Source organism: Abrus precatorius, unplaced genomic scaffold (assembly GCF_003935025.1).
Source record: "Abrus precatorius isolate BTA unplaced genomic scaffold, Abrus_2018 Scaffold5, whole genome shotgun sequence".
In the NCBI taxonomy this organism is placed as follows: domain Eukaryota; kingdom Viridiplantae; phylum Streptophyta; class Magnoliopsida; order Fabales; family Fabaceae; genus Abrus; species Abrus precatorius.
In genome coordinates, this window is record NW_020874395.1 from 14,222,738 (window position 1) to 14,245,725 (window position 22,988).

Sequence of the window (22,988 nt, forward strand, 5' to 3'; positions counted from 1 at the left end):
AATAATAGCTTAAATTGTGTCGAAGGATTAATTTAAAAAATTATTTGTAACCTCTTTCATTTATAATAAAACGCTAAGGTTAATATTTATTCTCACATTCACGTCCTTTTACGGCAATTCACGTCCTTTCATGTATATATATATTGTCATCACTCATCATCGTGGTTTTTTAACTTCTCCTATATTTGGCAACACATTTTCTTAGCTATTTTTATCATCTGCATTTTATCATAATAAACAAAACTCCCCATAATTTCTCTTCTCTTCTACTTTATTCTTTCATCTCTTGTTTAATATTTTCCGCGTAAAAAAATAAGAAAAAACAACGTAACATGAGAAGATAGATTAGAGGGATTGTTAATGGCAAAAGTTGTGTAGATTGGAAGAAAATGGCAAGAGAGGCATTCATTTTGAAGGAAAGCGCTTTGTTATCTCTCAAAACATTAAAGAGCTTGTTGATGTTGATAAATACGGGTGTTATGTTGTTGTTGTTGCCCTTTAGAGGGCGGAGGAGGGTGTCGCCGGCGGAAAAACTTGGCGGCAGCGGCTGCAAGGATGAGAAGCAGCCGGAGTGCCACCGGAAAGGGGCGGTAGTGCGTGTCCCAACCAAGATGGTGCCATGGAAGAGTGCTGCAATAAAGGCAGTGGATCTAACCACCACCACGAGAAGAGAGTTGGCCATAAAAAGGGTTGTGGAGGATGTTGATCAAAGTTGTCTGAGGAAGTATTGGCTTTTGAGAACAAGAAGGGGTGACACCATTTTCACACAATCTTGGGCACCAGCTAATGTTAAGATCAGGTAGGTATATATAACGATGCATTCTTCAACGAATTTTTCATAATTACAATAATATATATATATATATATATATATATATATATATATATATATATAAGAGTAATGCTATTTGGTAGGAAAAGTGAAAAGTGTTCTGAATCATTAAGAAAAATTTTAACAGTGTTTTAAAGGTTAATTTTAAGCAATTAAAAGAGACAATTTTATTACATTAAGGATAAAAAATATAATAGATTTTTTTAATAAAAAGTTATTACTTTTAGATGGTTAAAATGCATGAACTCTAAGAAATGTTAACATAATTATTTAATTAATTAGGTATACGAGTCAAATGACAGAATCAGGATAGAGAAATTTTATGATTTTATGTGTGTTTTCACAAAATTTGTTTCATAAATTTAAACAATTTGCTTGGACAAGGAGTGATTGGTTGCTTTATTGTTCTTGTGCTCTTTGGATGTTCTATATTTATGCTTTTTCTTAGCTAATATTTTTGTCAAGATTTAATTATACATAGATAGATAGATATTTCATGTTGATTTAATTTGTATCTTGTGCCTTGTTTTTATTTCCTCAAAACAAAGAATTCAGTTATAGCATAACATGCATAGTTTCTACCCCAAATGGTATTTCGTTTTTTTAAGGAGCTTGAAAATTGACCTTTTCAGTGACACACAGCTTACCCATTTATTCCTTTAGTGTTTTTTTTTTCCCTTAATACTTTGCTTTTTTTGCTGGTAGAATTTACAGCTAATATACCTGAACTATTTTTGCAGGGGACTTGTTCTTCTTATGCATGGACTTAATGAACACTGGTTAGTAATATTTTACAATTCTAGATTTGAAGTCATTCATATTTTATATTATTTCTTGTTTTCCTGAAGCTATCTCCATTATACTCTAAAAGTGGCAGATATAATGATTTTGCAAAGCATTTGAATGCTAATGGCTACAAGGTTTATGGGATGGATTGGATTGGTATGTATGATCCCAATTATAATTTATATGCTTACACAAAATGTGGAGGAATGATAGTATCTTTTCCTTTTGATTCATGAACTTCGTAAATCCTTTGGTTTCCTTATTAGGCTAAGAGCTATTCTCATGTCCTTGTCCATGTCCTAGCATGAGAAATATATATTTTTTAATATACCTTATATTCTGCTTCATCTTGTTATTATTTTACAGTATTTGATATGGAGGAGGATTTGCTTACCATATTTCTGCAATTTCTACAAAATAATTTTGAGTTACCAATGTCAATTAAATAAGGATAAAGTTATAGTAGTGCCTGACCTGCAATTTTGTTGGGAATTCCTCATTCTGCAAATGGAAGTACCTATTGGGCTAATTCCAATTTGAAAAATCATGATTAGTATTAATTGATCATAAATCATGTATTTATTACCCATATATGCATTTTAGCTTTTAGATATTCCATATTATCCCAATGATTGTCATTTCTTCCTCATTATCCTGAATTTTCATACATAAAATCTTCTACTAAGAAACTTCAAGTATGAAAATTTTCATTTGACAAATTTTATATCATTCTTTGTTTATGTGATTATTCCATTGGATTATAGAAGACAGTGATAATATCTTCCTTTTGTCTAATAGTTTAGTTGTTTGTCATCGTTCTTCAACATGCATCTATATTTGGATGTTGCAGGGCTAAATTATTTGGATCCCTATTTGTGCGATAAAGTAACATGTGAAGCTCCTATATATAAGTAAGCTTATCATCTAGGTGTATAGTGTCTGACTTGTTTGTTTACGAATAAAGCAATTAATTCATTAAGTCTAAATCAAATAGATTCATTTTAGATTAACAATTGTACATTTATTATAGATAACCCAGAGAAGTTTTATACAGAGATAAGTGCTCTTTGCCCTTTATTTTCTTTTATTTTGGAATTTTGGGTGTTTCATTTGAGGTTGATGTGGTCATTTTCAAAAGCATGAGCAAGATGTTTTAATTAGGACAAAACTGCTTTTTGGTATTTTTCTCTAATCAAGATCGGAACTTCACCTTTATAAGGTGTATCAATCTTTAATGCTGACCTTTATTACGTGAATTACTAAGGTGAAACTCAAATTTTAGTTAGAGAACAACATAAAAAATATCTATAGTACACTACCTAAGTTTTGTCCTTTCTTATTCCTATTTGGACTATGCTTAGTTAATTTACCCACCCAGGGGCCTCCAAGAGCAAGAGTGGAACATGCCATTGATTATGCATCTCATATTACCATACCAACCGCTTCCTTTTTCTCCAAGAATTAGATTAAGATCTGACTTTAAATTATGATAAAGTACTAATTAAATTGTACTTGTTCATTCTTTTACTATTTAAGTTCCCTATTTAAAGCATATAGCAATTTGTTATGATGATGATAGTTTCATGAACATTGGATGTCTGTTCCTGTTAATTTTTTTTTTCTGAAAACTTAAATGCTTTATTTTCTAATCTCTAGTTGTGTTGTATTCATTTCTGTCTGCTCCATTTCTAGTATTTGCTTTAATCTGATTTTTTTTTAACTCTTCCGTAGGCCATGGTGGAAGTGATGGGCTGCATGCATATGTCCATTCTCTTGATGAAGCTGTTTCTGATATGGTATGTTCTAGAATCTACAAAAATTTAGTAGGATAGTGTGTATAAATAAAAGGGGCTGTGGCTTATGTCTTAAATCTGCATTTCATGTCAGCAGTTAAGAGAAAAAGAGATGTAGTGGGTGGGAACTAGGAAGTAGTATTTTTTTAGACTTCATTATTGTATGAATTATCTTTGTTCTGATATATACTATTTTATTTTGTATGAACAGAAAGTATTTCTTGAGAAGGTTCTAAATGAAAATCCTGGGCTTCCATGTTTCTGCTATGGACACTCAACAGGTGCAGCCATTATTCTTAAGGTATGGTCTAAATAAAATATGATTCTTGAAACTGTACAGGACCTAAAAATTGATTCAGCTTTGCACTACTAAATATACATTGTAGGCACTGCTTGATCCAAAGGTTGAAGCTAGCATAGTTGGTGCCACATTCACATCACCAGCTGTTGGAGTTGAGCCTTCTCATCCAATTTTGGTGGTGAGCACACCCTGCTGGTTTGCATCTAATTTATATAATTATAGTGCATACCTTCTAACATCTTCATCACACATCACAATGTATAAAACATTTCATAATTGCATAAACATCAAATAATATAATTCATCTCTATATAAGAAGGATTAACCAAACTTTATAAGGAGTATTCTCTTCATATTCTTAACCTACATGAGACATCTTAACACACTCTTCTCATGCGCAACACCAGACCTAATTTACTCCTAAAAGTTAATTCACACCCTTTCACACTCAAGATTGAACATTTGGAATGGAAAAATTTTAGGATTGATATTTTCTAATATTGCATTGGAAAAGCTGCAGAACTTGGTAGGTTGCCCTAGGAAAGCCGTGGAACCAGATAGGTTAACTTGGGAAAGCAGCAGGCCTAGGTAGGTTGTATTGGAAAATCCACAGGAATAGGTTAATTGCACTAGAAAAACCTGTGAATCAGTTTTTCATTCAGTCAAGACCGACCCATTATTGGATCTATGATAAGCTATATCATCTTAAATTTAAGCTAAAGCCTAACAACCCCAAAAGCTAACTCGTAAAGTGAGGATTACTGAAACCCTTACAAGTTCTATTGTAGCCATGTCTTAGTCAATACAAGACTTTAATACTTATAATAAATATTCTAGCTATATTTCTAATCGATGTGAAGTATCTGAACACGTTTAATTTATATGAATATTCCATACCTTGTGTCACTTTCGTTACACATCAGAATATATGCAACATTGCATAGTTGCTTATACATCAGTGAATGGAACTCATCTCTATATTTTCTTCATGACAGGTACTTGCTCCTATAATTTCATTTTTTCTGCCAAGATATCAATGTAATTCTGCATATAAGAAAGGGATGCCAGTTTCCAGAGATCCAGAGGCTCTAATTGCTAAATATTCAGACCCACTAGTGTGTACTGGATCTCTTAGAGTACGCACTGGCTATGAGATTCTCCGAATTACAAACTACTTGCAGCAAAATCTAAGAAAATTGAGAGTTCCATTTCTTATTCTTCATGGAACTGTTGATTCTGTTACTGATCCTAATGCTTCTCAAAAGTTGTATGAAGAAGCTTCCTCTACTGACAAAACTATCAAGTTGTATGAAGGGTTCTCACATGACCTCCTTTTTGAACCTGAAAGAGAAGCTATCACTCAGGACATAATTCAATGGCTGAATAATAGAATATGAAATAAGATAGAGCAATATGGGAAAAAATATCATAGAATTTCCAACCAAAGAAATTTTGATTGATTAGCACTCTAGTGATCAATTGGGTTGTGGAGACAAGAGAAACTTGAAGCCATATAAAATCTGAGGCATATTTTTGAATTGGAATCCTGAAAATCATTTAATCTGTTTCATTTATTTAAAACATTAGTTAGGTGGATAAGTTTTTATTGTTATCAATTATTTGTGCCTTGGGACATTCCTGAATTTTGATAGTAAAGACTAAAGTCCGGAAGAGACCACCACCTTTTCAAAGAATCGTGGGATGTTACTTAAACCACCACATACATTCATTGGTAGAGTTGACGTTTATAGGTTTGTAGAATATGGGAATTTGGGAACTTTGTTTTATACTGATATTAAATTAGACAGTGCAATCCTAAGTTCCAAATGAATCCAGGATCTCAGAATGAAGTCTAAGAATCTTGTGAAGATAATACAATTTTAGCTTCTTTCACCTTTCCTTCCTTACACAACGCATCAACCAATATACGAAAGGTACAAGCGTCCGGGTTGTTTTTCAATACCAATTCATTAAACAAACAAACAGCTTCTTTCAATTGACCCACGAATTTAATTTTTGGAAAAGTATATTTTACATATTTTGAAATTAAATTTTTGCACAGCAAGAAGAGGGGTGTAAAATCCAATTTCCGTTGACATATTGACAATAAATAAATGAAGCCTCGATCTGGTGGTTACCCTGCTCCCGCTCTCATCCATTTTCACTACGGCCGTCTTCAAAGAATCTCGCAAAGATGATAACGAGAACCACTCAGATTACATAAATCGTGATTAAGAAGTGTGCTATTCTGGTCAATGTTATTTGTGTACCTACACACTCATTTGGAAAATTAAAAAGGATGGGTTTGAGCTGAATTTTTATTTTATTATCCAGGAAATAAGATAGTGCTAGATGGTAAAAGTAAAAAATAATGTGTAGGTAACATTATGTATAGTAAAATAAAGTTAACAAAGAAACACATACAACTACAGAAAAGAATATTATCAACATCTCGCGACTTAACATTGTCTAGCTCAAGAATTGTGTATCCATTGGTCAAAAAATAGCTAAACTGTACATCATACTAAAAGGAAGTATTAATACCGTCCAACCGTCATAATTGTTACAACAGCCATACATAATTTTTGAATTTTGATGAGTTTTCGGTTTAACACTTAATGCTCCGACAAAGATAACAAAGGATAAACAAATGTGGGAATATCTAATTTTATTGTATCCTTTCATTCTTAGTGAAAATCAGGTCCACTGTCACTGATCAAACAGGTGAAAAATATTTGTACCTTAATTGTACCAGTAGAATAGTCAGTACCAATACCATCCAAACTTTGCCTATGGGTTGCATGGGACTGAGTAGAACTCAGTTTAGGACAAAATGGTACCTTGATTCGACATAGCTCTCAACATCCCAGAGAAAAGAACCAAAAGTAACAGCTTCTAAAACAAGTCTCTTCAAACCACCAAAACTAATTTTGATGTTTTCATCCATCGAAGAATCAATTACCCCCTTCGGTGTTACAACAATTTCAGGTCTTCCAAACAATGCTTCTGTGTGCTTCTCAATGATGCTGAGAGCCTCTTTGGATCTTATTGTCGCATATCTCTGTAATGTCTCACTATCAAAGGACATCACATAGGACCGCAACCGTGACACTTTTGTACCATAACCAGATCCCCCCGAGCTGATGCGACCATCAGGCAAAGAAGAAACTTCAGGATTGGACATTACTTGAGAAGGGACCTCTCCAGCACTGATTCTTGAATCATCTACAACAGTTTGCTGAATGCTATTCTCTTCTACTGCATTAGGAAGAATTTTCATAGTCTTCTCCAACTGGAACCTTTGGACAACCCGCTTAAGAAAGTACCCATACATTACAGAAGCTGCATAGACCTGTCCTACTCTGATTTTGCTGATATGAGCTACAGACGTTGAATCCCCTAAACGGTTACCCAAAATGAGAGCAAGATGACTTTGGATCATCTCATAGGCTTCAGGTGAGTGAAGCTCCTCCAGTTTTCCAACTTCACTTGGCCATGAATCAACCGGACCAGAAGGGTTTGGGATTATGGAGGGTATCAGAGAAACATTGGCATCCATAAACTTTTGCACCACTAATGCATACAATATCTCTTCTAGAGCTTTTCTCCTCTCTTTAGCCTTAACCTCAGCGATTCTCCTGGAAAATTTTGGAATCCATCTTCATGGTCAACATTTCATTTCTTTCCTTTCCTTTTTTAGATAAAAATTAAAACACACCTCACAACTAGTCAACTACAAAACACGTTCTGATAGTAAAAATATGAATACTGATTTTATTCTTCTAATATCAAGATTCTATGCTGGATCTATAGTAAACACAGTCAAATCCACAAATACACCAATGCAATATAGTACAGAAACTTCAGAGGTAAATTCAATTCTATAGAATCACTGTGCCATTCATGAGAAGAGACAGACAGCATTTCACCACCAAACAATTACTTAAAATCATCTGACCAGATTTGAAATATACACAAAGTACAAAATTTACACAGAAGACAATAGAATGTCTTTTCTAGACCGTGCCAGATTTTCAAAAATATTTTTTGCATTCATAGTTCATCAAAAACCCCTGCCCCCTCCACCAAAATAATTTTAATAAATAAAAATGAACCCATCAATCTAACAAAGTAATAATAATTTCAAACGTGAATTAACATAATTTTATATACATTCAGATATTATATTCAGTAATGTTTCCAAACTACAATCAAGTCTACAGAGATAGTTCTAAAAAATAATCACAATAAAATCCAGCGTTAAAATATTTTAAAAAATATATGTAGAAAACAAAATGCACAACCACTCCAAATGAGAGAAACAAACAACAATTCCTCCATTAAACTCCTAACCACAAATCTTTTACAATGACAAAGCTAAACATGCCCAGGTAAATTTCCTAGGGAGATACTGGCTTATCTATAACGTAACAAGTAGCATTGATCAACAAGGGGGCCCAATCCATTGCATGAGAAGAGAATTATAAATTTCTGTAATATATATGGAATACTATTGTTTAAATAAGCTATAAAATAACTCCCCAGATTTAGTAGAAATATATGTTAACAGAGTATTAGATATTATCAAGTATAAAGCAAACCTGTACAAAACTAAGTCAGTGCCTGAAGCAGAAGGCTCTTCCTTTTGTTTATCACCATCACAATCAGTTTGGAATTGCTCCAGCTGCTGCTCTACAGCAGCAGGCACAAGATGCGGGTGACTTATCAAAATCTGAGAGAGAAACTGCCCGATTGGAGACTCCAGCTTAAGTGGAGCAAAACTAGGACTTGGTTCAGATGACTCTGGAGACAATGATGAAGCCCTAACTACAAAACCCCTTCTACTTCCCACTGAGAATCTCCCATGGCCTTGCTTGGGGATAGATAAAGATGTGCGTAGCCGCTAACCCCCAAGAACAGTCAGAAAGCAAACAACAATACCAGTAAGAAATAATTTCAAACAGCAATTCATCAAACACGCTATTTTCATCAACCATAACAAACAGAAAATGCAATAATAGCTGCCACAAATCAGAATCGAAATCCAAAACAAATAAATAAACAATTGCTTTAATAATACCTTACTGGAGAACCGAAAATTGGAATGAAAGGCCAACGTGGAGGGTCTTCCGACGGAAACTGATGGCTTACACAGACCGGACGATGATGCGAGGAAGGGTGCCGCCGCCGCCGCCGCCGCCGCTGCTTCCATTTGCAGCTGTGCAAAACGATGAAAGTTTAATAAACCAAAAAAATAAAAAAGGAAGAAATTCATAACATATATTGAAACGCAAGAGAAAATGCTTAATTAAGTATACCTCTTAGATGGAATGGAAGATTGAAACGCAAGAGAAAGAAAATGGAACCCTAGAAAGAGAAAATGGAGATGATGATGTAGTTTCACGAATAGGCCAACAAGAGAAAAGAAACCCACATGTATTTTATTTTATTTTCTTATTATTATTATTATTGTTTTGTTAAGACAAAATATTTATTTTAGTTCTATAAGCGCAATTATTCTAATTCTTAATTTTATAAAATTTTATTCAATTTTTAATTTTTTAAAACGTTCATTTTGTTTCCCTTCTTATAATATTTTTTAGTCAATTTATATAAATAAAAATAAAAGTAAATATTATTTTATAAAGTAAATTATTAAAATAATTTTTTTATAAAGAGAGAGGCTAAGTGATTCAAATTTATTAAACTTAATTTTATGTCTATTATGTTAAATATTTATTATATTTGAGATAAAATATTTGATAAACATTTTTGTAATAAAAATTACTTAAAGCCGATTCTTAAATTACCAAAATCGTTATTATTATAACATTAGTCCTGTAACATGTAATAAAATAAAGACAGAATTGTTGAAAACAATATTTTACCATATACTGAAAGTAAGGTTCTAAGAGCTCCAAGATAGTTTTCTTTCTTTTCAAGAAAAGGGGAAAAGAGGCACCGCTAGGGTTCTCGCCCTAGTTAGTCTGCGTTCTTGTGTCCTACCAAGAGACAAAGTGTGAGACAGAGGATAGAAAGCGGAAGGTTCTGCTCTAGTCAAGAGGATCGAGAAGGGATAGAACGTCATGAAGCAGAAAAACGGTCTAAAGAAGAGTTAAATCTGATAGATTGAAGTACGAAAAAGGCTAAGATGAGGTTTGAGGCAGTCTCTAAAGAGCAAGAGGAACTCATGCACGAAGACCTGCGTTCACCGAACCCGATTCAATCTCAGGTGTTTTCTAACCCCTAATGTTTATGTACCTTTATCATATGAAGATAAAGTCCTGGAGTCGATGAATCTGGATTTAGTTCTAAATGATGAGGAAATCATCAAGTCAGTTCTAGAAGATTTTAATATACATTCTGAAAACGATGAATCTGATGTAATAGGAAGTGAGGACCAAAATCTTTGCCCTAGTATTAAAATTTCCCTTAAAGATTATGAGGGTTGATGCTCTCCTTGAAAGTTCACCCTTATTGTTAAGCTTTTAGGAAAATCAATGAGCTTTAACTATCTAAACTAGAGACTTAGTTCTATTTGGGGTAAACATGGTTCGTTAAAAGTCCTTGATTTAAACAATGATTTCTTTTTGGTTAAATTTGAGAGTATGGAAGATTACAAATATGCTCTCTTTGAGGGTCCTTGGTTAATCTTGGACCATTATCTTCTGGTTCAGAGGTGGAAGCCTTTATTCCGGACTAAGGACTATAATATAAAGAAAATAGCTATGTGGGTTCGTATTCCTGACTTACCCCTTGAATTGTATAACAATAAGTTTCTGTGGCAAGTTGGAGTTTGTCTGGGATCAATGTTGAAAGTGGATCCCTATACTTCCCTGTTATCTAGGGGTAAATTTGCTAGAATTTGTATTGAAATTGACCTTAGGAAACAATTAGTCCCTGCTTTCAAAGCTTTAAGTCAAGAATTCAAAGTAGAATATGAAGATTTACACTTAATATGTTTCAAATGTGGAAAATATGGCCATAGGCAAGAGCAGTGTGAAACCACCCTTCAAGATAGTCAATTCACGATGGATCAGGAGGCTTCCCTTAATAGGAATGTCACTAATAGGATGGGAAATGGTCTTGATGATTCTAGCATGACCAAGGATATGGTTGTAGATTCTCAGAAATCTGATATGGGACAGACAGTTGATCAATTTGGGCCTTAAATGTTAGCCAAGAAACAGTTTAGGAAAAAAACTAACTACCGTCCAACTTCAGGAAATTCCCTTAAAAATGGGAAATTTAGGGATCTAACTGTTAGATCTAGATTTAATATACTTGGGGATGCTATTCAGGAGGAAACTGAAGAATTAGAATCTGTTGATAATAAAATTTCAGAATCTAGTAAGATTAATTTTGTGAAAATCAGAGATTCTATTTCTAATAAACAGGTTAATAAAAGTCCTAACCCTAAACTTGGTGAGAACTTAAAGAAAAATTTCAAGGCCAAATCTTTATCAAAACATACTAAAGGGGAAAAAGAGAAAGTGAGCACTTTTCAAATTGAAAATCCTGATGATATCAAGACTGATCAAGTTATTCCTAATAACAAATTTGATTTGGATAGTGAGGATACTCTTAGGTTAATGTCCAGTCTGCATAAAAGCCTCCTAAATAATAATACAGTGGGTCATAACATCTTAGATCTTATAGGTATGAATCCTAAAACATTGGGTCACCATCCCACTGATAAGCTACCTGATATACCCTTAGTAATGTTGTCAAATAAGAATATCAGTGAAAACAAAATCATTGATGAAGATAACCATATTAGAGGTAAAACTTTGGAGTTGTTCCAGCATCCTAAGGATGTTTCTAAACTGTTATTTTAATTTTATGAATTGTTTCTTCTGGAATTGTAGGGGGGCAGGGGGTAGGATTTTTTCCAGACTCATAAATGATCTTGTAAAAATCTACAATCTAGATTTTATTTCCCTGTTTGAACCTAGGATAAGAGCTGACAAAGCTGATTTAGTTCTTCATAAAATTCACCTAGATAGTCATGTTGTTGGAACTCTAAGAAAGTTCAAGTAAGTATTATAGGGAAAAATAAATATTTTATTCATCTCAGAGTTAGTAATGGTCAGAGAGATTGAGTGCTCTCCTTTGTCTATGCTAACCCTCAAGAAGGACTAAGAGCTGAAGTTTGGAAGTCTTTGACTGATTTTAGTTTATCAATAAATGATCCCTGGGTGGTTATTGGGGATTTTAACTCTGTCTTGTTTGAAAATGAGAAATTTGGGGCTAGACCTATCAACCTAGCACTAATAAACCAGTTTGCTGACTGTCTTAATACCTGTGGTCTTCAAGATTTAGGTTTTAAGGGTAATCCCTTCACTTGGCAAAGAAGACAGATTAAAGAGAGAATTGATAGAGTTATTGCTAATGACTAATGGAGAGCCCTTTTCTATAATAGTTCAATTATCCATATACCTACATTAAAATATGATCATGCTGGTCTGTGGTTAAAAGTTAGAGGAGAAAATATCCCTAGAACCCTCCCTAAGAACTTTAAATTTCTAGCCCCTTGGCTGTGTCATGATGATTTTAGCACTCAAGTTCAGAACTCCTGGTTGGAGTCCAGCTCTTGGATTGATAATGTGATTAGATTTAAAAATAATATAACTGACTGGAATTTCAATGTTTTTGGCAATATCTTTAATCAGAAAAAAAGGCTTCTTGATTAGAGGAATATCTTGCAAATTAGAAAAAGAAGACAATACTTTCCTTTGTAATCTCATGAATTCTCTGTGGATGAATTATCAAAAAATTCAGGATTATGAAGAAACCTTTTGGTTTCACCATTACAAATCTCGCTGGATTAAACTAGGTGACAGAAATAATAGCTTTTTCTATAAGGCTGTAATTATCTGTAGGCAACAAAATAGAATTGAGGCTCTTAGAAATAAAGATAATAATTGGGAATATGATCCTCTGAAACTTCAACACCTAGTTGTGAGTTACTTTAAGGATATTTACACTGATCCTAATGTTGCTCATAGTATTTTGACCACTGTTTCTAAATTTCCCTCGCTTAGGAATTCTGATAGAACCATTATTGAGGCTAAGTTAACTTTAGATGAAGTAAAATATGCCTTGTTTAGCGTAGGAGATTTCAAATCTCCTGGCCCTGATGGGCTCCATGCTTTGTTTTACAAAAATCAATGAAATTTCTTAGCTCCTTTTATTTTCAGATTTGTTTCTGATATGTTCTTAAATCCTCAAGATATTGTTGCTGTTAATGATACTGTTATTACTTTGATTCCTAAAAATAGTAGCCCTGAACGTTTGAATCATTTTAGGCCTATTGCTTTATGTAATGTTAGTTATAAAATTATAACTAAAATTTTGGCTAATAGAATCAGGGGATCCCTGCCTTTCCTTATCTCTGCTAATCAAACTAGTTTTATTCCTGGAATGCAGGATATTGACAACACCCAAATTTTGCAGGAACTTGTTCACTCTTTTGAAAAAATGAAAAATAGGAATAATTTTATGATTATTAAGATTGATTTTGAAAAGGCCTATGATAAAATTAAATGGAGTTTCATTGCTGATATTCTGCAAGAAATTGGTTTTAATAATAAGACTGTAGATCTTATTAATAAGTGTATTTCCACTTCTTCCATGTCTATTAATTGGAATAATGGCAGAACTTCTAGTTTTAAGCCTAGTAGGGGAATTAGGCAGGGTGATCCTATTTCTCCTTATATCTTTGTGATGTGTATTGAGAAACTTGCCCATTTAATTCAGGATAGGGTGAATGATTGTGTCTGGACTCCTTTTCCTTTTAGTTCTGCTGGCCCAAAAATATCTCATCTTTTTTTTGCTGATGATATTATTTTAGTTGCTAAAGTTGATAATCATCATGCTGAGATTATTAATTCTGTGTTGATTTTTTTTTTCTTCAGCCTCTGATTTGTCTATTAATAAAGATAAGTCTTTTATTTATTTTTCAAAAAATTGTCCTTCTCCTTTAATGCAGGATATTAGTCTTACCTTAGGTTTCAGAAAGTCCATTCATTTTGGTAAATATCTAGGTATTCCCATTAGTCATCTCAACCCTCTAGACATGAGTTTGCTTTTCTTATTGACAAAATTAGGAAGAAACTCTCTAATTGGAAAATGAAGTCTCTCTCTTTTGCTGGCAGAGTGACTCTGGCTCAATCTTGCATAATGAACATCCCTAATTATTTTATGCAATCCATGATTATTCCAAAAGTTATTTGTAAAGAAATTAATTCTATCTGTAAAAAAATTTATTTGGGGGTCTCTTAATGGTAAAAAAATGTCATTTGATTAGTTGGGAGACTATTTCTAAGCCCAAAAATGAAGGAGGCTTAGGTTTTAGAAATATTAACCTTGTGAATCAGGGCTTTATTATGAAACTTTGTTGGAGGTTTATTAATACTCCTGGTGAGTTGTAGACTAGAGTCCTTAGTAGTAAGTATAAATTCTCCATTGGAAAAGATCATTCCTTATGTATTGATGTGGACATAAAGAGTGAAGCTCAGGCCCAAACCCAAGTCCAAGACCAACCACAGGCCCAAGCAGTCCAAGATCCATTACAAGGCTTAGGAGGGCCCATGACAAGAGCTAGATCAAGGAAGGCCCAAGAAGCTCTACAACACATGCTGAGCACCATGCTAGAAGCCCAACCCCAATGTGAGGCCCAACACCCAGATGAAGTCCAACACTTGAATTCTAAAGTGTACACATGCATAGCCCACTTACAATGAAGGAAGAGTCCAAAGTTTCAATCTGAAGTATTTGAACCCTTGCACCTTAGGATGTAATATGCTCGCTTAACCACTAGAACATATACATCATGTTTGTGCTAAAGGAATTAGTTTTTGTTTTTATATGTCAAGTCCATGTGGACAAACTCCAAAACTGAATTGTACTAAAATACTTGGAAATCATTTTGAGGATATACATGATTGAAATCAGATTATAGTGAGAATTATTCTCTGCTAGGGTTCTTCCTTGCAACCTCCGATCTTATCAAGAATTCATCCGTTCTTGTGGCGATCTTGTTGGCTTATCAAACATCCTTGTTTGTGACGCCTTCCCTATCATATTTCCTTCCTTTTATTCTCTTTACAAGGTATGAATTTCAAATTTTTTTTTCCAATTCTGAATTTTAAGGTTCATAGCATTCTCTTCCAAACAAACTCCAAATTAAGCCCAAAATAACTTTTATCCATATCTTGCGTTATACAAATCCAAATTAAGTGATTCTTGAGTCAAAATTAAGGTTCACAATGTGAATATTCCTCTCATTTTTGAATCACCCATTTTCGAGTTTTGTAGCTCGAGATACATCCTAGTCCTAATAGGTCCGAAATTCAAGAGGCTTAGGGAAATCCTCATCATTTGGTATCAAATCTAGTTAACTAGGGCTAGTTTTGAGTTGAAATTTGGAAGTGTTTGCTGCTGGTTGTGTGTGTGTGTGGTTGTGTTTGGGTTTGTGCAACAATTGGAACAAGGAGAACAAAAATTGCACTTGTGGAAGAGGCTGAATTGGAGACAGCAAATTGTGCTCATGAGGTGTTTGCTCTAATGCTTCACTTGGCGACCAAGTAGGTATTCTAATTACTACAAGTTGTGATTGTGTTTTGGAACTTTGTGGGTGAAATTAAATTTCTATTTGTACACTTAAGTTTTTGGAATTATATGCTGAATTTGGGTACTTGCAAAGGAGAAAATTAAAGTTTGTTGATTGCAAATCACCTAGTTCTTTGTGGCTGTTTTGCTGGAAAAAAATTAAATTAAAAAAAAAAAGGAGAGTGTTTGAGTTTGTTGTTTGAGACTTAAATTCAAGTGTGAAGTGGTTGTTTGGTGGCTTGTAGTGTGGCTGAAACTTACAATTGACTTTGAAAGTGTGGTTTGCTGAATTTTAGAAGAGTTGAACCTTGTGCTTAAGCTTTTGAAGTGTATGACCTATAAGGAACTAAGTCACTCAAATTCTTAGTTATCTTGTGCCTTTATTCTTAATCCCTTCCCTTTGCTTGTGTTGTTCTTTCTTGTCTCAATTTTTGTTCAAATAATTCCTTACGTGCTTGTCTTTTTTTTTTGTGTTTGTTAGGTAGTAGAATTGTTCTTTACTACTTCTTTGTGTGGTGCCATAATCTAAATTTAGAGCCTTTCTTGATAGTCACTTGTCTTTTACTTCTTGGTAATTGATTAGAGAAGCTTGTAAGAACCTTAGGCTAGAGGAAGAGTGGAAAAAGGCAAGAGAGATACATTTGCTTAAAAGCCTTTTGTGTGAAACACTTAGAGTGAAACACTTTGGTGAGGATCTCATTTTATCATAAAATTAGAAATATGGCTGAAAGAGAGGAATCACCTCCTAGAGAACATAGGTTGCTACTAGATGCGTTAACTCAAAGGATGAATTAGATAATGAGGGAGCATACTAAAGAGATTTATGAGAGGCTTGATAATATAGAAAATCAAAACCAAAATAGAGAGAAAGAACAAAATGGAGATAGAAGAAGGGATGAGAGACAAGAAAGGAGAAGAAGGAGGGAAAATGAGGAGGAACCTAGGGTGGACAGAAATGAGGGATTTAGAGTGAATATACCACCTTTTAGGGGAAAGAGTGATCTTGAAGCCTATATGGAGTGGGAGTTGAAAGTTGAACAAATCTTTTCATGCCATACCCTAAGTGATGAGAGAAAGATTAAGTTAGCCACCTTAGAATTCACTGATTATGCTTTAGTATGGTGAGATCAATTCCAAAAGGAAAGAAAGAGGTATAGAAAGCCTATGTTGGAGACTTGAGAAAAGCTGAAAAGAGTTTTGAGGAAGAGGTATGTGCCATCCCATTACCATAGAGAGTTGCATAATAGGCTGCAAAGGCTTACCCAAGGTAGTAGGAGTGTGGATGAATATCATAAGGAGTTAGAAATAGCTATGATTCGAGCCAATGTTGAGGAGGAAAGAGAGGTTACCATGGCTAGGTTTCTTGATGGGCTAAATGGAGACATAAGGGATGTTGTTGAGCTTCAAAATTATGTAGAGATGGAAGGCCTAGTTCATCATGCCATGAAAGTGGAACAACAATTAAAAAGAAAAAGTGTGAGAAAAAGTTCCTCTAATTTTGATAATTCTAGGTGGAAGGAGAGGTTTAAGAAGGAGGGAACTTCATCTTCTAGGGTACCTATGGCAGCACCACAACCTACCCAAAACAAAGGTAAAGAAGTGGATAACAAGTCTCGATCTAGAGATATAAAGTGTTTTAAGTGTTTGGGTAGATGACACATAGCTTCTGAGTGTCCAACTAAGAAGGTTATCGTGTTAAAAGATAATGGAGAGATTATTAGTGAGAGTTCCAAATCAAAACCATCTAGTGGAGAAGAGAGTGAAGAAGTAGAGGAGATTTTTGAAGGAGACTTATTCATTGTGAGAAGGATGTTAGGAGGGATAGCCAAGGAAGATGAAGGAAGCCAAAGAGAAAACATATTCCATACTAGGTGCCTTATCCAAGGGAAGTTGTGCTTATTGATCATAGATGGCGGGAGTTGCACCAATGTTGTTAGCATTAGGTTGGTCATAAAAATGAATTTGGATACCAAACCCCATCCTAGGCCATACAAGTTGCAATGGTTAAGTGCAGAAGGAGAATTGAAGGTGGATAAGCAAGTGGAGATTGAATTTTCTATTGGGAAATATAAGGATCAAGTTCTATGTGATGTTGTTCCAATGGAAGCTAGTCATTTGCTTCTTGGAAGACCATGGCAATTTGATAGAAAAGCTCACTGTGATGGTCACACAAATAAATACACTTTCCACCATGATAACTGCAAGGTTACTCTTGTTCCACTGTCTCCAAAAGAGGTTTGTGATGATCAAAATATCATGAAAGAAAAAAGAGAGCAAGAGAGAAAAGAAAAGAAAGAAATAGAAAAAGAGAGCAAAAATAAAGAGAGAGGTCAAGAGCTTAAAAATAAAGAGAAAGAAAGGAAAATATTTTGTTTGTAAAGAGTGGTGAGGTGAGAAGAGCTCTAATAGCAAGAAAGTCTATGTATATACTTTATAATAAAGAGATTGCTACATTTGATTCTGATCTTGAACTTCCTAGTGGAGTTAAATCTATTTTCTAGGAGTTTCAAGATATTTTTCCAAGAGAAATACCATCAGGACTACCACCTTTGAGAGGTATTGAGCACCAAATTGATTTGATTCCAGGGGTTGTGTTACCTAACAGACCAACATATAGGAGTAATCTCTAAGACACCCAAGAAATTCAAAAGCAAGTTTCTGACTTGATGAACAAAGGTTGGGTTATGGAGAGTTTGAGCCCTTGTGATGTTCCTGTTGTTTTAATGCCCAAAAAGGATGGAAGTTGGAGGATGTGTTCTGACTGTAGAGCAATTAACAACATCACTATCAAGTATAGACATCCCATTCCCAGGTTAGATGATCTTCTTGATGAGTTGTATGGATCTTGTTATTTCTCTAAAATTGATTTGAAAAGTGGATATAATTAGATTAGGATTAGAGAAGGTGATGAGTGGAAAACAACCTTTAAAACCAAATATGGCTTGTATGAGTGGAAAGTGATGCCATTTGGTTTGACAAATGCCCCTAGTACTTTCATGAGATTGATGAACCATGTTTTGAGAGAGTTTTTAGGAAAATTTGTGGTTGTCTACTTTGATGATATTCTTGTATATAGCAAAAATTTGGATGAGCATTTGCATCATTTGAAATCTGTTTTGTATGTACTTGGAAAAGAAAAATTGTATGCTAATTTGGAAAAGTGCACATTTTGTAAGGACCATGTTGTTTTCTTAGGATTTGTGGTTAATTCTAGTAGAGTGCATGTAGATAAAGAGAAAATAAAAGCAATTCAAGAATGGCTAACTCCTAAGAGTGTGAGAGAGGTAAGAAGTTTTCATGGGCTTGCTAGTTTTTATAGGAGGTTTGTAAAGGATTTTAGTACCATTGTTGCCCCTCTAAATGAACTAGTTAAGAAACATGTAGAATTTAAATGGGGAGGGAACCAAGAGAAAGCATTTGCTGTCCTAAAAGAAAAATTAACGCATGCACCCATACTTTCATTGCCTAATTTTGCCAAATCCTTTGAACTTGAATGTGATGCCTCTGGAGTAGGGATAGGAGCTGTTCTAATGCAAGAAGGACACCCAATTGCATATTTTAGTGAGAAATTGAGTGGTGCTGTCCTTAATTACCCTACATATGATAAAGAACTGTATGCATTAATTCGGGCTTTGCAAACTTTGCAACATTATCTTCTGCCTAAAGAATTTGTCATTCATAGTGACCATGAATCTTTGAAGTATTTGAAAGGGCAGGGTAAACTAAACAAGAGACATGCTAAGTGGGTGGAATTTCTTGAACAATTTCCCTATACAATCAAGCACAAGAAAGGTAAGTCCAATGTGGTTGCTGATGCATTGTCGCGAAGGTATGCTTTGTTTTCTATCCTTGAAACTAAATTCATTGGATTTGATCATATAAAAGACTTGTATGAGAATGATGCTGATTTTTCTCATATTTTTCATTAATGTTCACACACTGCTCATGATGGCTATTTTAAGCATGATGGTTACTTAATCAAGGGTAAGTCACTTTGTGTGCCTAAAAGTTCAATTAGGGACATGCTTGTAAAAGAGGCACATGAAAGGGGTTTAATGAGACACTTTGGTGTTCAAAAGACTTTGGACATTTTGCATGAGCATTTTTATTGGCCACATATGAAGCATGATGTCTATAAGTTGTGTGAAAAGTGTCTAATATGTAAGAAAGCTAAATCTAGAGTCATGTTGCATGGTTTGTATACTCCTTTGCCTATTCCTGATTATCCTTGGATTGATATTTCTATGGATTTTGTTCTAGGTTTGCCTCGATCCAAGGGATGAAAGGACTCAATATTTGTGGTTGTTGACAAATTTTCTAAGAAGGCTCACTTCATACCTTGTAAGAAAGTAGATGATGCATGTCACGTGGCTGATCTATTCTTCAAGAAAGTGGTAAGACTTCATGGGTTACCAAGAAGCATTGTAAGTGATAGAGACTCTAAGTTCCAAAGTCATTTTTGGAGAACTTTATGGGGTAAGATTGATACTAAACTGTTGTTTTCTACTACTTGTCATCCCCAAACAAATGGGCAAACTGAGGTTGTTAACAGGACTTTGTCTACTCTCCTTAGGGCTATCATAAAGAAAAATATCAAGTCATGGGACAAGTATTTACCTCATATAGAGTTTGCATACAATAGGGCTGTTCATAGCACTACAAATTGCTCTCCATTTGAAATTGTTTATGGTTTTAATCCTTTGACACCTTTGGATTTGTTATCTTTGCCTAATATTTCTCATTTGAAGGATAAATCTGGATAAGAAAAAGCTGAGTATGTCAAGAAATTGCATGAAAAGGTCAGGACTCAAATTGAGAAGAAAATGGAAGGATATGTCAAACATGCTAACAAAGGAAGGAGAAGGGTAACATTTGAACCAGGTAATTGGGTATAGGTACACTTTAGGAAGGAAAGATTTCCATCACAGAGAAAATCAAAGTTGATGCCTAGAGGAGATGGACCCTTCCAAGTGCTGGCCAAAATCAACGATAATGCTTACAAAGTTGACTTACCAGGTGAGTATGGTGTGAGTGCTACCTTTAATGTGGCTGACTTATCTTTGTTTGATGCAGGTAATGAAGAATTAACCAATTTGAGGACAAATGCTTCTAAAGAAGGAGGGAATGATGTGGACATAAGGAGTGAAGTCCAGGCCCAAACCCAAGTCCAAGACCAACCGCAGGCCCAAGCAGTCCAAGATCCATTATAAGGCTTAAGAGGGCCCATGAAAAGAGCTAGATCAAGGAAGGCCCAAGAAGCTCTACAACACATGAGCACCATGCTAGAAGTCCAACCCCAATCTGAGGCCCAACACCCAGATGAAGTCTAACACTTGAATTCTAAAGTGTACACATACATAGCCCACTTACAATGAAGGAAGAGTCCAAAGTTTCAATCTGAATTTTGAAGACTTTTTATTTATTTTGGTACTTTGTGTAAAAAAACATGTTATTATGCTTTATTGTCTATTATAGGATTTGAACCCTTGCACCTTAGGATGTAATATGCTCGCTTAACTACTAGAACATATACATCATGTTTGTGCTAAAGGAATTAGTTTTTGTTTTTATATGTCAAGTCCATGTGGACAAACTCCAAAACTGAATTGTACTAAAATACTTGGAAATAATTTTGAGGATATACATGATTGAAATCAGATTATAGTGAGAATTATTCTCTGCTAGGGTTCTTCCTTGCAACCTCCGATCTTATCAAGAATTCATCCGTTCTTGTGGCGATCTTGTTGGCTTATCAAACATCCTTGTTTGTGACGCCTTCCCTATCATATTTCCTTCCTTTTATTCTCTTTACAAGGTATGAATTTCAAATTTTTTTTTCCAATTCTGAATTTTAAGGTTCATAGCATTCTCTTCCAAACAAACCCCAAATTAAGCTTAGAATAACTTTTATCCATATCTTGCATTATACAAATCCAAATTAAGTGATTCTTAAGTCAAAATTAAGGTTCACAACGTGAATATTCCTCTCGTTTTTGAATCACCCATTTTCGAGTTTTGTAACTCGAGATACGTCCTAGTCCTAGTAGGTCCGAAATTCAAGAGGCTTAGGGAAATCCTCATCATGTATTAACCAAAAATCCTCCCCTCTATGGAAAAGCATGGTGTCAGTCTGGGACTGTTTTTATAATGGGTTAGATTGGATTTTAGGTGATGGTTTGACTATCAAGTTTTGAAGGATAATTGGATTTTGCCTAATCAGAATCTATTAAGTTATGTTATTAAAGACATTCCTGATAATGAGTTAAATGATCTTGTTGCCCTTTTTGCTATTCAGGGAGAATGGGATTGGTCTAAAATTAGGAATTGTCTTCCTACTCAGTATTGTGAATTGATAGCTAAGATCAATCCGCCTGTTATATCTGGTGTTCAGGATAGGATGTTTTGGAAGTTTTCTAATGATGGTCACTTTTCTATAAAATCTGCTTACAATTTAATCTCCAATTCTAAGTCTGCATGTTCTAAAAATGCTAATTTATTTAATCTGGTTTGGAATTGGGAGGACACTCCCAGGATTTCTACTTTTTTTTATGGAAAATTGGTCATGGCAAGCTGTTAACTAATGTTGAAAGAGCTAATCGTAATATGATTGATTCTTCTATTTGTTTCAGATGTCAGGAAGCTCTTGAATCTATTATTCATGTTCTCCGTGATTGCTGGACGGCGACAGCTATTTGGAAAAAAATCCTTCCCCCTGATAATTGGTCCCCTTTTTTTAGTCTTGTTCTTTCTAACTGGTTGACTTATAATTTATCTAAATTGAATTTCCCTTTGTACACTATTTGGAATAAACTTTTTGGTGTTGTTGTTTGGAACTTGTGGAGGAATAGAAATTGTGTTCTTTTCCAAAACAACCCTCTGTTTGATGTAGCTCTTCTTCATAAAATTCTGCTTGATTTTGATTATTTCATTTTCTGTGACAGGGATAATCAGAGAAAAAATTCTGGCATTTGGAATAGATATAGTCTTGTTAAGTGGCAGCCTCCTCTTGATGAGCAGCTCAAGCTTAATGTAGATGGTGTTGTTTCTCAATCTATGGGGTTAGCTAGCTGTGGAGACCTAATTCGTGATGGCAAAGGCAGATTTATAAACGGTTTTTACAAGTCTTTAGATTTTTGTACTCCTATTTTGGCTGAGCTTTGGGGTATTTTTTGGGGTCTCCAGCTTGTGATATCCAAAAATATCCATCTTATATGGATTGAGTGTGACTCCAAAGAAGTCATCTCTCTTATTTTAAATGTTCAAGACTGTAGACATCCTTATTTCTCTATTCTTAATAAAATAAGGAATTTGATTAGTAGGATTAAGTTTGTTAGAGTCCAGCATGTCTTGAGAGAAGCAAACCAATGTGCTGATTGGCTTGCTAAGAGTGGTTCTGAGATAGGGTTAGATTGTTATATTTTTTATGAGGCTCCTGAGCATTTAGAACCTTTTTTACATCTTGACTCTCTTGGAGTGTTGCAGCCAAGGCTGCTCTCCTAAGTTGTTGTTTGTTTTGGGTTTTTAAACCACATTTAATAGAAGAAAAAAAATAAAGACAGAATTAAGAAAACATTCTCTGACATATATATATATATATATATATATATATATATATATATGCCGCATTTATTGGCATGAGAAAAAACATGTAATTGTTTGCAAT

At 34.4% G+C, this 22,988-nt stretch overlaps 2 protein-coding genes and 1 pseudogene across 3 annotated transcripts; 2 read left to right on the top strand and 1 right to left on the bottom strand.

The window, feature by feature from the left end:
* Nucleotides 1-229: 229 nt before the first annotated feature.
* On the top strand, nucleotides 230-5,217 carry LOC113867916 (monoacylglycerol lipase-like). The gene is made up of 7 exons (XM_027503426.1): nucleotides 230-799; nucleotides 1,573-1,611; nucleotides 1,704-1,774; nucleotides 3,350-3,414; nucleotides 3,623-3,712; nucleotides 3,798-3,890; nucleotides 4,708-5,217. Exons 1-7 carry the CDS (start codon nucleotides 390-392, stop codon nucleotides 5,107-5,109), a joined length of 1,170 nt encoding a protein of 389 aa, XP_027359227.1. The 5' UTR covers nucleotides 230-389; the 3' UTR covers nucleotides 5,110-5,217.
* A 927-nt stretch (nucleotides 5,218-6,144) lies between these two features.
* On the bottom strand, nucleotides 6,145-9,165 carry LOC113867298 (UV-B-induced protein At3g17800, chloroplastic-like). 2 transcript variants are annotated; one of them, XM_027502530.1, is made up of 4 exons: nucleotides 9,031-9,165; nucleotides 8,793-8,930; nucleotides 8,314-8,615; nucleotides 6,145-7,350 (listed from the first exon to the last, which is right to left on the bottom strand). In XM_027502530.1, exons 2-4 carry the CDS (start codon nucleotides 8,922-8,924, stop codon nucleotides 6,531-6,533), a joined length of 1,254 nt encoding a protein of 417 aa, XP_027358331.1. In that variant the 5' UTR covers nucleotides 8,925-8,930; nucleotides 9,031-9,165; the 3' UTR covers nucleotides 6,145-6,530. The 2 variants fall into 2 exon arrangements, with proteins under 2 accessions (XP_027358331.1, XP_027358333.1); XM_027502532.1 differs by having other exon boundaries at nucleotides 6,192-7,350; nucleotides 8,314-8,612.
* A 6,958-nt stretch (nucleotides 9,166-16,123) lies between these two features.
* LOC113866744 lies at nucleotides 16,124-22,825 on the top strand (annotated as a pseudogene).
* The last annotated feature ends 163 nt before the right edge of the window (nucleotides 22,826-22,988 follow it).

What these genes read in the sequence shown, in the direction of transcription:
- LOC113867916 (XM_027503426.1), top strand. Translation starts at nt 390, where the DNA reads ATGGCAAGAGAGGCATTCATTTTGAAGGAAAGCGCTTTGTTATCTCTC. An exon ending in ATGAAGCTGTTTCTGATATG is followed by an intron (nt 3,415 to 3,622) that starts GTATGTTCTAGA and finishes TTGTATGAACAG; the next exon opens with AAAGTATTTCTTGAGAAGGT. An exon ending in CTTCTCATCCAATTTTGGTG is followed by an intron (nt 3,891 to 4,707) that starts GTGAGCACACCC and finishes TCTTCATGACAG; the next exon opens with GTACTTGCTCCTATAATTTC.
- LOC113867298 (XM_027502530.1), bottom strand. Translation starts at nt 8,924, where the DNA reads ATGGAAGCAGCGGCGGCGGCGGCGGCGGCGGCACCCTTCCTCGCATCA. An exon ending in ATTTTCGGTTCTCCAGTAAG is followed by an intron (nt 8,616 to 8,792) that starts GTATTATTAAAG and finishes CTTGGGGGTTAG; the next exon opens with CGGCTACGCACATCTTTATC. An exon ending in ACTGACTTAGTTTTGTACAG is followed by an intron (nt 7,351 to 8,313) that starts GTTTGCTTTATA and finishes AAAATTTTCCAG; the next exon opens with GAGAATCGCTGAGGTTAAGG.